This window comes from Anolis carolinensis, unplaced genomic scaffold, assembly GCF_035594765.1.
Source record: "Anolis carolinensis isolate JA03-04 unplaced genomic scaffold, rAnoCar3.1.pri scaffold_9, whole genome shotgun sequence".
NCBI classification, from domain to species: domain Eukaryota; kingdom Metazoa; phylum Chordata; class Lepidosauria; order Squamata; family Dactyloidae; genus Anolis; species Anolis carolinensis.
This window is the reverse complement of record NW_026943820.1, coordinates 29477120-29492839: the sequence shown is the minus strand read 5'-3', so window position 1 is coordinate 29492839 and position 15720 is coordinate 29477120. Positions and strand designations below refer to the sequence as shown.

Sequence of the window (15720 nt, the reverse complement as noted above, 5' to 3'; positions counted from 1 at the left end):
AACAAGTGATATTTCATGCGCAGTCACGTAATGGCACATAGGTAACTTAGCTGTTAAGCTGAAGAACCATGTCTTTGAACAAAATTACACCACATGTTAAACAAGGACCAGATCAGTTAAGATAAAAACAACACATTACAAAAATGTCCCAATTTGAAAATCAATAAAACACAGTACAAATTGCTGTAAAAACAAATAATACAGCTTCCCAGTTGCAGCCCAATTAAACATTGGCGTGCTGTCTGATACCCAAACGGGATGGGCTGGAGGTGTCACTGCCTTGGTCCTTTCATTGCTGGCGGCTACTTCCCAATGGATGTCAGGTGGTGCAATACTACCTAAACAGTATAATTTCTAGTGGTGTGCATTTGCATGGAATTGCTGTTTGTTTTGTTTCATTTGTTTTGTCTCCGTTTTGTATTTGTCCCCGTTTCTGAAAACGGGGTGCCTATACGAATAGAATTTTTGTCTGGCTTACAAAAAAAATAATAATAATTTCGGACCATTGGTGGCAATGGGAGGGCTTCTGAGGCTCTCCCCCCAACTCAGTTTTTGGGTTAGAGGGTGAAAATCGCCACACATGGAGGGCATTTTGACCCCTTTTAGCCCACCAACTTCTAAAATGTTTGGGTCTTCCCCAGAGTACTATTTGTTATTAATAATATTATTATTATTAACACACATTGGCACACATCGGATATCATGGGGAAGCAGACCTCTCTCAGGCTCAGCTTAGGGTCCCAGAATAACTATTGTTATTAATATTATTATTAACATCCGTTGGCACACATCAGATATCATGGGAAGCAGACCTCTGTCATTACCTGATTATTGTTACAGGGCTGAAATGAAAGGAAAACGAAAGCAAGTACGATGACTGTGTGGCTTTCATTTTCGTGTTGCCTCTCGTTTCCTACGAAAATGTCATCATTCGTTTTGTGTAGATGAACGGGCGAAACAAAATGATAGCACGAAGTAAACAAAGGAAAAAAAATTCATGCACATCTCTAATAATTTCTCCAGCAGCTTAGGGCGTAGGCATCCTGTGATAATGAGGCATGTGTGAGCCCCATCCACCCTTTTAACGTGGTGGGATGTATTCAGCAGCAGAGGAGCAAAGCGCAAGTAACAATGAGCCAGCACAACCGTTTCAGGAAAAGAGTTTAGTCTTTCCAGGAAATTGCTCTGCTTGGAAGCCTAGCTGAAGCATTCTGCACTAAAAGGACATCCCCAGAGAGAGCGCATTGCAATTTTCAGGCTGAAATGTCTGCTTGGTAGGGAGGCCTTCCTTGGTGCCTTGTCTCAGGGCCGGCTTTCCTCTCCTCCTCCTCCTCCTTCCCAGGTGGCTCCCGCGGAAGGCTTTTCGGACCTGGCCATGCAAGTGATGACGTCCCCGTCCAAGAACTACATCCTGTCGGTGATCAGCGTGGGCATCTGCGTGCTCTTCCTGATCGGCCTGATGTGTGGGCGCATCACCAAGCGAGTGACACGAGAGCTGAAGGACAGGTAGAGCCTGCTTTGGCCGCCGCTGCTGTGGAGGGAAGCGGAAGGATGGAAGGAAGGATGGAAGGATGGAAAGAAGGAAGGAAGGAAGGCCCTGTCCGCCCACCCACCCGCCCGCCGTTGCCCCGTTTGTACAGCCCTCTCTCTCTGTATAGTCTCCTGGCCCTCCTCCCTCCCTCTCTCCCCCTCTCTCTCTCTCTCTCTCGGGAGAGCCGTGCGAGCGAAGGCGACAACAAGCGAGCGGCCGTGCGTGCCGGTGGGGTTCCTGCCTCCCCCGCGACGCCTCACCCTCGGACCGCGCTGCCACGCAGCTTCGTGACCCCATCGTTAGCGACTGTCGTTTGCCTGCCTGTAGACACGTCTCTCTCTCTCTTTCTCTCTCTCTCTTCTTTCTTCTCTCTCTTTCCTCGTTCTCTTGGAACTGCCTTCGCTCTCCAAACCAGACTGACAACCTGCAGCTCGCTCGAGGAGGTTTTTCAAGTAAATTTTTAAAAAGATGGCTTCCCGGCGTCGTGTTGGGCCGCGGGCTTTGTGTGTGTGTGTCTGGGAAGGGGGATGATGGGCGGGAAGGGCCTCGCTTTGGACGTTGGCTCCACAACCATCCCCAGCGGAAACATCTCCTCCGGGATCCATCCTTCATCCGCAATCAATCGGCTTCTGTCGCCGTTGTTCTGTTTGTGTGTCTTCTTTTTCCTTATTTTTTTTGAGCTTCTTCCTACAATTTTTTTTTGTTTTGTTTTGCCAAAAAAGGCCTTTTGTAGTTTAACTTCCACGTTTGGGATTAATAAAGTCAAGCGCTTGTACAGGTTCCCTTTGCAGGAAAAAGGAAAAAATAGACCGTGCTCCGGTGTGCAACGAGTAAGAAAAAGAAGGGCACTTTGACGGGGCACATCTGGGAAAGTTTGGAAAGTTGCTTCCAGTTACGTGCAAATTACTGACACAACACAAGGTGTATTTAGTATTAACAGCTGGAGGGAAACTTCTACTGTTTTGGAATATCATTTAAGGGATTTTGAGTATCTGGTTAGGACAGCAAGGAATTGCAAGGAGAAAAAGAAAGCGTTAAAAGGAGAAGGGAAACTATATATTTGCAGAAACAACACACTTGCAGATCCCTCTTTGTTTTGAGTGCGGGATCGTTCTTAGTCTTGGGAAAACGGGAAGTAAACCCAGGAAATATTGGTGTGTCTAGCTGGGAACCTATTGAACTGTTGTAGCCTGGTTTTCCCGTGATCTGGAGCAACTATCCCCACATCCCCTCTTCTCTCCACAATTGCTCCGCGCCCCGCATTCATTTTGCAAAAGCCTTTCTGGAAAAGGACCATTTCTCTGTGACGGGGGGACGGCAACACGGTCTCTTGCGTCCCAGTACTGTGAATATTTCCTGCTGCTCTTGAAATTAGAATTTAGCTCTCGGAAGCCTGGATGGAGCTGTGTCTTGTTGTCATCCGACCGGGAAGGGAGCAACGCAGTCCCACTTTTTATATATATATATCTCCGTAGATGGCAAACTGGGACGGTTTGCGCATGGCTTTGGATGGCGGCATGCGAATAGGAACCCGGCCAAGTTGACCTGCCTTTGCTTCTGTTTATTGACCACCTGGATCTGGTTGGAATGAAGCGAACTGTGAACCCAAAAATGCCATCTCCCCTATTCCTGGTACTATCAAGTCCTCCGAAAATCGGTTGTGCCATCATTGCCCCAAAGAGTGTCCATCTCCGTGATATGTTTCCAAGGGCCTTAGTCTCTCCTATTTAGCAGGATCTCCTTCCAAGGTCTTGGTTTGGACGTTGGTGGCTGTGACCCCGTCTCTTCTGCATCTAAAACCCAGACCAAGAGGGAGATGTTGTCCCTCTCCCTGAAAAGGCCTGGGGAGGGACCATGAATTTGCAATTATTTGGAGACTTAGGGAGGCAGCATAGAGACAGATCGGGTCCAGAACTTTGGAAGATATCAGGAGGAAAACGGTGTTTGTAGAAGTGGTTGAACTTTGTGCTGAAAGATGCTGAAAAAGGAGAGGCATGAGGTGTCTTTGTCCAACCACAATTGCCTTCCCTTGCTCTGAGTGTGAATGTCGCATTGGTCACTGAGCATGGCTGGATCTAGCTGCGTTCAGGTCTCCTGGGATTCTTTTGCAACTCGACCTTTGTGTGCATCCTCAAGGCAAAGCTTCGTTTTTGTCCCTCTGATGCTACCCAAGTTTAAGAGAGAGCTCTAGCTTTTCCAAGAAGTGTGAGTGCACCATGAGGGCCTGGTAGTAGAGATAACCACTGTGATAGAAGGGCACTGCATTGAGTTTTTGTAGGGTAAGACACGAGAAAGGGCTGTTGCTGGAAGAAGACTGAAAAGGTTGGGTGCTGCACTTGAGATGCTTGGGAAGCAGGCACAAAAGTACGAGCTTCTATCCGCCATGCTTCTGTTTTGCTTTAGTTCCTCTCTTTGAAGAACTTGTGGTGCTTCTGGCTTTTCTTATTTCGCTCCGGCGTCCTGGTGCCGAGTGTTGGGATTGTTCCTCCCAGGATGATTTGTTGACGGGCACCATGGTGTAGTTGGAGCTCTGCTTTGAGAAAAGAGGCAAGAGATGCATGATGAAGGATGATGGGATGCTTTGTTGACAGGCACCATGACGTTGCTGAAGCTCTTCTCTGAGAAGACAGTCAGGAGATGTATGAAGAAGTGGTGTTGTGACCATTTGGGGAGTTAGCATCCCTCCTTTGAGACTCTGTGAGGATGATGGGATGATGAGCACCATGACGTTGTAGCTCTGCTTTGAGACGCCGTGAGGATGATGGGATGCTTTCTTAACAGGCACCATGGGGTAGTTGGAGCTTTTCTCTGAGAAGACAGTCAGGAGATGTATGAAGAAGTGGTGTTGTGACCATTTGGGGAGTTAGCATCCCTCCTTTGAGACTCCGTGAGGATGATGGGATGCTTTGTTGACGGGCACCATGGTGTAGTTGGAGCTCTTCTCTGAGAAGACAGTCAGGAGATGTATGAAGAAGTGGTGTTGTGACCATTTGGCGATTTAATATCCCTTCTTTGTGACTATGAGGATGATGGGATGCTTTGTTGACGGTCACCATGACGTAGTTGGAGCTCTTCTCTGAGAAGACAGTCAAGAGATGTATCCCTCTTTTGTAACTCTGTGAGGATGATAGGATGCTTTGATGGGCACCATGATGTTGTTGGAGCTCTTCTCTGAGAAGACAGTCAAGAGATGTATGAAGAAGTGGTGTTGTGACCATTTGGGGAGCTAGCATCCCTCCTTTGAGATTCTGTGAGGATGATAGGATGCTTTGTTGACGGGCACCATGATGTTGTTGGAGCTCTTCTCTGAGAAGACAGTCAAGAGATGTATGAAGAAGTGGTGTTGTGACCATATGGGGACCATCCTATGAAGATGATGGGATGCTTGGTTGACGGGCACCATGACGTTGTTGTAGCTCTGCTTAGGGAGCAGAAGTCTTCTCTTTCCACCCGTGCTCATTCTGCAGGACCAGTTCCTTACCGCCATTGCTTGTGGACTACTTGACCCCCGGTTTGGCCAGCTACCCTTTCTCTTATTTCCAGTGCGCTTCCGGAGCTCATAACTGTGATTTTTCCCATTGCAGATGGACCAAGGCTGGCACGTTTTGGGAATGAGAGAAGGCCCTGCTGCAGCAACGAGAGAGACAACAAATGGTTGGCTGACCTTAAGTCCTTTTGAAACAGGTACGGGCAAAATTTGGCTGTCTAGGTGTTTTGGACTTCAACTCCCATCATTCCTAACAGCCTCGGGCCCTTTCCTTTCCCGCCTCAGCCGCTTAAGCGGCTGAGGCGGGAAAGGAAGGGGCCCGAGGCTGTTAGGAATGATGGGAGTTGAAGTCCAAAACACCTAGACAGCCAAGTTTTGCCTGTACCTATTTCAAAACAAACATAACATTAACAAGAAGGTCTTCTTCTTCTTTTTGTAAATTGATTCATCCCCGCTTTCCCGTCCCTTCTTTTTCTGTGTACAAAAAAAAATAATACTTGGCCATCCTTTGTTTTTACCATGTCCATGCTGTGTAATTTTTGGAACTGTTACCGATAACTGAACATAATGTGCATTTTTGTTTTCTTTTCTGTACAGATGAAATGCGAGAATTTAATAAAAAAGAGTCTGCAGGTTCCGACTTGTTTGGCTTTGATTCACTCCGAACCGTTAGACAAAGTATTCCCAACAAAGTATTCCCATCATCATCGTCTGGCAAATCCTCTGTTTTCTCAGGGCCACAGACAGTAGAAGCACATAAAATATCGCAAAAAACACCACTCTGAAAACAAGGGAATTCCAGACAGGAAACAATCCGGGCCAGCTAACACCTCCCAACAAAAAATTCACTCAGGAAGGAAACAGCCAGCCTTGGCTGGGCACAGCTAGTTATATATATATAATATATATATATATATTATATGTAATTTTGTTGGTATGTTAATTTGTGTGTGTATATAAAATGTTAATATATAGATATGTGTGTTAATTTAAAATATATACTGTAGTTATAAATTATGTGTGTGTGTGTGTATGTGTGTTACTTTGGGGAAGGAGAGCCATAGGAATCCCTAAGCAAAGTGCCAAGCATTTAAAATACATACAATATATACATATATATATATACACACACACACACACAAATTACATATAAATTTTAAATATATAGATAGTTATAAATTATATATATATATATATATAAACATATATAAACAGAATAATAAATATATACAGTATTATTATTTATTATAATAAATATATACAGTATATATATACACCCATATATTACATATACATTTTAAATATATAGTTATTAGATATATATATATATATAGAGAGAGAGAGAGAGAGAATTATATATAAACACAATTGTTTATATATAATTCTGTCTCTATATATAATAACTATATATTTAAAATTTATATGTAATATATATGGGTGTATATATATACTGTATATGTATGTGTGTATATATATATATACAGTAGAGTCTCGCTTATCCAACGTAAACGGGCCGGCAGAACGTTGGATAAGTGAATATGTTGGATAATAAGGAGGGATTAAGGAAAACCCTATTAAACATCCAATTAGGTTATGATTTTACAAATTAAGCACCAAAACATCATGTTATACAACAAATTTGACAGAAAAAGTAGTTTAATACCCAGTAATGCTACGTAGTAATTACTGTATTTACGAGTTTAGCACCAAAATATCATGATGTATTGAAAACATTGACTACAAAAATGTGTTGGATAATCCAGAACGTTGGATAAGCGAGTGTTGGATAAGTGAGACTCTACTGTATATATATATATATATATATGTAATATACCGTATATATTTATTCTGTTTATATATGTTAATTTGGGGAAGGAGAGCTACAGGAATCCCTAAGCAAAGTGCCAAGCATTAAAAGTGCCTGCTTTCAAAGATTTAGCCATTGTTTTCAAAACAGTGCACGGTGCGCATGCGTACTCTCCACAGAATTGGGCGTTCTAAGTCCTCTCCGTGGCTCCGCCCTTTTCTCCTCCCTCTTGGCGCTGATTGGCTGCCGTGCGGCGGAGCAGGTTTACCGCAGGGCCGTAAAGCGTCCCAGCCGTAAAGCGCGAGCGGGGAAAAACTTGAGGAGGAAGGTCGCGGCGCCGGTGAGTAGCCTGGGCCTACCTGGCAGGGCGGGCGTTGAGGGTCCAGGCAAGGCTTGAGGTGGGGGAGACCGCCAGAGGACATCTAGTCCAGGCCTGGGCCAACTTGGGCCCTCCGGGTGTTTTGGACTACAACTCCCACAATTCCTAACAGCCGGTAGGCTGTTAGGAATTGTGGGAGTTGTAGTCCAAAACACCCGGAGGGCCCAAGTTGGCCCAGGCCTGACCCCATTGTTCTGCCAGGCGGGGAGGAAAAGCACAATTTAAGCCCTCTCCACAGATGGCCATCCAGGCTCTACTAATAATAAGAATTAGAATAAAACAGTATAGTAATATATACATTAGAGTCTCACTTATCCAAGCTAAACGGGCCGGCAGCACGTTGGATAAGCGGATATGTTGGATAATAAGGAGAGATTAAGGAGAAGCCTATTAAACATCAAATTAGGTTATGATTTTGCAAATTAAGCACCAAAACATCATGTTTTACAACAAATTGACAGAAAAAGCAGTTCAATACACAGTAATGTTATGTAGTAATTACTGTTTTTACGAATTTAGCACCAAAACATGGCAACATTTACTACAAAAACAATGACTACTAAAAGGCAGACTGCCTTAGATAATACAGAACCTTGGATAAGTGAGACTCTACTGTATTGTATATACATATAATATTGATAAAAATATTATAATGTTATACAATAGAATACTAATAATAATACAATATAATATGTTATATATTACACATAATATTACAGTATGGTATAGTTCACTATAGTAATATATAATGCTAATATTGTGCTATGCTAATAATATAATATCTTGTATGCACATATAGTAGTGATAATAATATTGTAATGTAATACAATATAATAATAATAAACTATTATAATTATGTATTATATAATATTACTAATATTGCATTATAGTGGTATAGTACAATATAGTAATATATAATGCTTATATTGTGCTATGCTTATAATATAATGTATTGTATGTACAAATAATAGTGATAATAATATAATGTAATACAATATAATAATCTATTATAACTATATTATATATTTCATGTAATACAGTAGAGTCACTTATCCAAGCCTCGCTTACCCAAGTTTCTAGATTATCCAAGCCATTTTTGCAGTCAATGTTTTCAATATGTCATGATATTTTGGTGCTAAATTCATAAATACAGTAATTACAACATAACATTACTGCGTATTGAACTACTTTTTCTGTCAAATTTGTTGTATAACATGAAGTTTTGGTGCTTAATTTGTAATATCATAAGCTAATGTGATGTTCCTTAATCTCTCCTTATTATCCAACATATTATTATCCAACATAAGTGAGACTTTACAGTATTACTAATAATATTGCAGTATAGTGGTATAATAAAATGTAGTAATATATAATGCTTATATTGTGCTATGCTAATATATTGTATGTACATATAATAGTGATAATAATATTATAATGTAATAATATAATAATATGATATAATAAAACAATAGTAAAGTTGGAAGAGTCCTCTCCAAAGATCATCTAGTCCAACCCCATTATTCTGCTTTCAGAGGCCATCTAGCCTCTGCAATCTATCTACAGTATCTATCTATCTATCTATGTCAGCAATAGCAGTATTATCCTATAATTTGTAAGGCTATAATTTCCCCATTCTGACTTATATCGCTATAGAATAGCCTTTATGACTTCAGGACCTTTCCCCCACTCTTCCATCTTAGTTATATTATTATTATTATTATTATTATATCATCATTATTGCTTTGCCTCCTTGCCAGTTCCGATGAAGAGTTCTGGGGAATTGGAAAGCGTGAATGTTACTCTTGGACTTCCTTGCTGTCCTTGATAAAGGTACTGCTCACAGATGGGATTTCTTATATAAGATGATGGTAATGATGTATTATTATGTGTGCCCGTGGTGGCGTAGCAGGTTAAACCATCGAGCTGCTGACCTTGGAGGTATCTACAGACAACACTGTCTTTTTGGCTTAATAATAATAATAATCTATCCTGCATTTATTATGTCCTTACCATCTTTGTGTTTTAATTCAACATTTTATTATTGCTTTGCTGTTTTAGTTGACTTGTTTTAACTGTTATAATATTCTTGTTTCATATTGTATTCTGTTTTTATCTTTTATTCTATGAATTGTGTTTATGTTGTTGTTTATTTTGTTCCATTATGTTGTTCGGGCCCCTGCCCCATGTAAGCCGCCCCGAGTCCCCATGGGGAGATGGTGGCGGGGTATAAATAAAGCATTATTATTATTATTACAGTAAAGTCTCACTTATCCAAGCTAAACGGGCCAGCAGAAGCTTGGATAAGCGAATATCTTGGATAATAAAGAGGGACTAAGGAAAAGCCTATTAAACATCAAATTAGGTTATGATTTTACAAATTAAGCACCAAAACGTCATGTTATACAACAAATTTGATAGAAAAAGTAGTTCAATACACAGTAATGTTATGCTGTAATTACTGTATTTACGAATTTAGCACCAAAATATCACGAAATATTGAAAACATTGACTACAGAAATGGCTTGGATAATCCAGAGGCTTGGATAAGCGAGGCTTGGATAAGTGAGACTCTACTGTATTGGCTTAGAAATGGAGATGCCAGGGGACAACCTTTATTATTATATTTATTTATATTTATTCATACCCCATTTTGAGGAGACTCAAACACAAAAAGCATCAGCACACAATTTAAAATCTGGGTTGTTGTGTGTTTTCCGGGCTGTGTGGCCATGTTCCAGAAATATCCAAGAGCAAAGATATCACACCTATCCTAAAGTTTGACAATTAGTTTCCAGGCAAAGGGCAAGGTGTTGGTTTTGACCGTGAAAGCCCTCCATGGTTTGGGTCCAGGTTTCCTATAGAATCGCCTTCTCTTGTCATTTTGCAGAGGCGAGGAGTGTATTTGCGCTGAGAGCCTTCCGTCAAGATGTTCCTCCGGCTGCTCTCGGACGTCTGGTGGCCGAGGGCCGGTCCCGGGTGGTGGGGCGTCTCGGGTGGGCGGCACAGCAGCACCGGGGGCCCAGAGTCTCACCTGTCCCCGCTGCCGTCCCAGGCGCAGGTGGTGATCTGCGGAGGGGGCATCATGGGCACCTCGGTGGCCTATCACCTCTCCAAGCTGGGCTGGAAGGACATCGTCCTGCTGGAGCAGGGAAGGTAAACAGGCACCATTTCTTTTCTCTCTCTCTTTGTTATTGTGTGTGAATGACAAACAAAAAGCAAAAAATCAAGTACAAATAGCCGGGCTGTGGCGCAGCCTGGTTAGCAGCCTGCTGCTAACCGTAAACGGCGTAAACGGATATATTACCACCTACTCCAGTCAATAACCAGCTACTCAGGATCTACATCAGCATTGACTCTGTCTCCTTGGCTTTACTATTGATTCTAAACCTGCGGTCCTGAGGAATCCTTCCAGAACTGCAGAGACTCTGAATCGGTTTGCCTTTAAGCCAATCTAGTCCTTTTAGGACTGCAGAGACTTATATCATCTTGTTTGATTTATAATACTGAGTTAGATACTTTTGGGTAATATACCATAGGACTGAGCATTGATTCTGTGAAGGTAATATGTATATGATGCTCTAATATACATATTGTGTACTACTTATGTTTTGAACCATTATTGCATTTTATATAGCTCATTACATTGTTTAGAATAGACATCTGTGTTTATCCAATAGCAGCCAGCTGCAACAAATCACTCTGACCAAGAGGTCATGAGTTCGAGGCCAGCTCAGAGCCCCATGTTTGTCTTGTCTTTGTTCTATGTTAAGGCATTGAATGTTTGCCTTATATGTGCAATGTGATCCACCCTGAGTCCCCTTCGGGGTGAGAAGGGTGGAATATAAATACTGTAAATAAATAAATACATAAATAGTACAGTAATTGGGTTGCTGTGAGCTTTCCGGAAGGTATGTCCATGTTCCAGCAGCATTCTCTCCTGATGTTTTGCCTGCATCTGTGCCTAATTGCATCTTCAGAGATGCTGCTGGCAGTGAAGCAAGTGGGGTGTATATATCCCTGTGGAATGATGTCCAGGGTGGGAGAAAGAACCCTTGTCTATTCTGTGCTAATCAAGCTGGCAACTTTAATATATTTAATATTAATATTATAATGTAATAACAGTAGAGTCTCACTTATCCAACATTCGCTTATCCAATGTTCTGGATTATCCAATGCATTTTTGTAGTCAATGTTTTCAATACATCATGATATTTTGGTGCTAAATTCGTAAATACAGTAATTACTACGTACCATTACTGTGTATTGAACTACTTTTTCTGTCAAATTTGTTGTATAACGATGTTTTGGTGCTTAATTTGTAAAATCATAACCTAATTTGATGTTTAATAGGCTTTTCCTTAATCTCTCCATATTATCCAACATATTCGCTTATCCAACATTCTGCCGGCCCATTTACGTTGGATAAGTGAGACTCTACTGTATTAGTAATATTACATGTAATATAAATATACCATTATAATAGTGTATTATTATTATTATTATTATTATTATTATTATTATTATTATTATTATTATATTGTACAGTAGAGGCTCACTTATCCAACATAAACGGGCCGGCAGAATGTTGACTAAGCGAGTGTTGGATAAATGAGACTCTACTGTAATATTATAATGTAATACAATATAATAATAATAATAATAATAATACACTATTATAATGGTATAATTATATTACATGTAATATTACTAGTATTACAATATAGTGTTATAGTACAATATAGCAGTATATAATGCTTATATTGTGCTATATGAATAATATAATATATTGTGTGTACATATGACTTGTATGCCTCCCTGAGTCCCCTTCGGGGTGAGAAGGGCGGGATATAAATGTCACTAATAATAATAATAATACACTATTATAATGGTATATTTATATTACATGTAATATTACTAATAATATTACAATATAGTGTTGTGGTACAATATAGCAGTATATAATGCTTATATTGTGCTATATGAATAATTTAATATATTGTATGTATATATGACTTGTAAGCCTCCCTGAGTCCCCTTTGGGGTGAGAAGGGCGGGATATAAATGCTGCTAATAAATAAATGTCGCTAATAAACAATAACACTTGCCTCAAACAGACACCCTGGACATTCCACAAATATATAAACTGCATATAAGCTGCACTCACTTTGTTTCCAACAGACCTCACAACCTCTGAGGATGCCTGCCATAGATGCGGGCAAAACGTCAGGAGAGAATGCTTCTGGAACATGGCCAGACAGCCCAGAAATCTCACAGCAATTCAGTGCTTCGGCCTTGAAAGTCTTCGAGAACACATCCGTGTTGGGTTTAGACATAAAGAGATTCCCTGGGATCTCTCTCTCTCTCTGTGTGTCTTTCAGGTTGGCTGCTGGATCCACCAGATTCTGCGCCGGGATCGTCAGCACCGCGCGGCACCTCTCCATTGAGCTGAAGATGGCCGACTACTCCAACAAGCTCTACCAACAACTGGAACAAGAGACAGGGATACAAACAGGTAAGGGCCGGTGGCACTGCCATGAAGCTTCAGCAAGGAGAATAATAATAATAACAACAAAAAGTAGTGTAGGCACCCGGCGAGACACTGCGAGTTGAGTAGATCAGATACAACACATTTATTTGGCCAAATCCTTCTGTTGGGTAGGCAAGTGCCACATGCTGAGTCACAACTCATAGTATTTTATAGCCTACGGGCTGTTAGGAATGCTGGGTGTTGAAGTCCAAAGCACCTGGAGGGCCCAAATTTTCCCAGGCCTGTGGTAGACCATTTGGAAATCTCTAAGTGTTGAAATAGCTTGTCTGCTTTGGATAAATGTATGTGGAGTGTGGTGCCCTGAGAAGCTGCTTTAAAATGTTGGAATTTTAAACATGTTTGTTAATTACTGTTATAGTAGAGTCTCACTTATCCAACATAAACGGGCCGGCAGAACGTTGCATAAGCGAATAAGTTGGATAATAAGGAGAGATTAAGGAGAAGCCTATTAAACATCAAATTAGGTTATGATTTTACAAATTAAGCACCAAAACATCATGTTATGCAACAAATTTGGCAGAAAAAGTAGTTCAATACACAGTAATGCTATGTAGTAATTACTATATTTATGAATTTAGCACCAAAATATCACAATGCATTGAAAACATTGACTACAAAAATGCGTTGGATAATCCAGAACGTTGGATAAGCGAATGTTGGATAAGTGAGACTCTACTGTATATTGGTTTCTTTTATTTTGTATTATGTATATATTGTTTTTATGATGTGTAAACCGCTCGGTGTCCTTATTGGAGATAGAGTGGTATATAAATAAAGTTTTGTTGTTGTTGTTGTTGGTTCTTGTTGTAGGTTACGTGAGGACGGGCTCCATCTCTTTGGCCCAGACGCAGGACCGGCTCATCTCCCTCAAGCGCATCGCCTCGCGGCTCAAGTGAGTGTTGCTGGGGTTTTTCACTTTCAATATGTCTTAATGGATTTCAACTGTGAATTTTTTAAATACTGTTTATATTTATATCTGTTCTAATGTTTGCATATTGGTATGTTTTAAATTGTTTGCTAATGCTTTTATGTTAAGCTGCTTTGAGTCTCATTTGGGAGACAGACAGCTGAGTATAAATAAATATAATAATTTCTGCTTTGGGTCTTCTTCAGGAGAGATAAAGCAGGATATAATAATAATAATAATAATAATAATAATAATAATAATAATAATAATAATAAATAATAATTAATAGTTTCTGCTTTGGGTCTCCTTCAGGAGAGATAAAGCAGGGTATTAATAAAAATAATATATAATAATAATAATAGTTTCTGCTTTGAGTCTCCTTCCATAAAGATAATGTAGGGTATCAATAAATATAATAATAATAATAATAATAATAATAATAATAATAATAATAATGTTTATTTATACCCCGCCTCCATCTCCCCCGAAGGGGACTCAGGGCGGCTCACAGATAATACCAAATAAAAACAATAACAATATACAATACATCAATGAGCAAAAACATACACAAATTATAAAATATAATAATAATAATAATAATAATAATAATAATAATAATAATAATAATTTCCATTTTGAGTCTCCTTCGGAAGAGATATAGTGGGGTATAAATATAGATATAATAATAATAATAGTTTCTGCTTTGAGTCTCCTTTGGGAGAGATTATAAATATTATTACTATTTCTGCTTTGAGTCTCCTTCTGTAAAAATAAAGGAGGGTATTAATAAATATTATTATTGTTATTTCTGCTTTGAGTGTCCTTCGAGAGAGATAAAGCAGGGTATAAATAAATAAATAAGCCTAAAACACCTGGAAGTTTGCCCATGCCTGCCCTAAGGGGAGAAAGCCAGAAAATAAATTCAGTTGATGATGATAATAATAATAATAATAATAATAATAATAATAATAATAATAATAATAATATGCATGGCATATGGCTGCAGTGATGGAATGTGATTTTCATATGCGGGGTTTCTCTGAGATTTTATGTCAGTATTGTTTGTTTACGGAGGCATTGAATGTTTGCCATTGTATGTTGGAATCCACCCTGAGTCCCCTTGGGAAGATAGAGCGGAATAAAATAAAATAATAATTAATAATAATTAATAATAATAATAATAATAATAATTAATAATTATTATTATTAATAATAATTAATAATAATAAGCAGGGATAATAATTATTATTTTTATTAATAATAATAATAATTATTATTATTATTATTATCCCCGCTCCGTGTTTGCTCTTTCTTTCTCCGCCAGGGTCATGGGAATCCCGTGCGAGATCATCCAACCCAAGAGGGTGGCGCAGCTCCACCCGCTGATCAACATCCATGACTTGGTGGGGGCCATGTATGTGCCGGAGGACGCGGTCGTGTCGTCAGCGGACGTGAGCCACGCTTTGGGCAGCGCGGCTTCTCTGAACGGTACGCATGGGCTCTCTTGGCTCTTTCACTATGTCACACAATTTTATAGCACATTTTGCTATAGTTTTTCAACGAATATCTCCTAGAGCAGGGGTCCTCAGACTTTTAAAGTGGAGGGCTGGTTCATGGTCCCTCAGACTGTTGAGGGGCCGAATTATCATTTGGAGAAAAAAAACCAAAAACCCAAATTCCTATGCACACTGCACATGACTTATTTGTAGTGCAAAAAAACCCCCCAAGAACAATTGTTTGTTTGTTTGTTTCCTACATTTATACCCCACCCACTCTCATCCAGAAGGGGACTCAGAGCAGTTTACAAGTTGTATGTACATACAATATATTATATTATTAGCATAGCACAATATTAGCATTATATATTACTATATTGTACTATACCACTATTTTGTAATATTATTAATAATATTACATTTAATATATAATATATAATTAATATTATATTGTATTATTAGTATTATATTGTATTACATTATATTATTATTATCAATATTATATGTATATAGGTACACAATATATTATATTATTACCATAACACAATATTAGTAAATGAAAGAA

General features: G+C 39.5%; 2 protein-coding genes across 2 annotated transcripts in view; both read left to right on the top strand.

Annotated features, from left to right (window-relative positions):
- glg1 (golgi glycoprotein 1) overlaps nt 1-5655 on the top strand; it is a 74039-nt gene extending 68384 nt beyond the window's left edge. Inside the window, exon 26 of the mRNA XM_062961526.1 lies at nt 1343-5655. Within this exon, the coding sequence (XP_062817596.1) occupies nt 1343-1510 (168 nt within the window). The 3' untranslated portion in view covers nt 1511-5655. The remainder of the gene's footprint in view (nt 1-1342) is intronic.
- Nucleotides 5656-7057: 1402 nt separating this feature from the next.
- pdpr (pyruvate dehydrogenase phosphatase regulatory subunit) overlaps nt 7058-15720 on the top strand; it is a 32983-nt gene continuing 24320 nt past the window's right edge. Inside the window, exons 1-6 of the mRNA XM_062961527.1 lie at nt 7058-7165; nt 8962-9034; nt 10092-10357; nt 12583-12716; nt 13563-13644; nt 14984-15147. Coding sequence (XP_062817597.1) covers nt 10131-10357; nt 12583-12716; nt 13563-13644; nt 14984-15147 — 607 coding nt within the window. The 5' untranslated portion in view covers nt 7058-7165; nt 8962-9034; nt 10092-10130. The remainder of the gene's footprint in view (nt 7166-8961; nt 9035-10091; nt 10358-12582; nt 12717-13562; nt 13645-14983; nt 15148-15720) is intronic.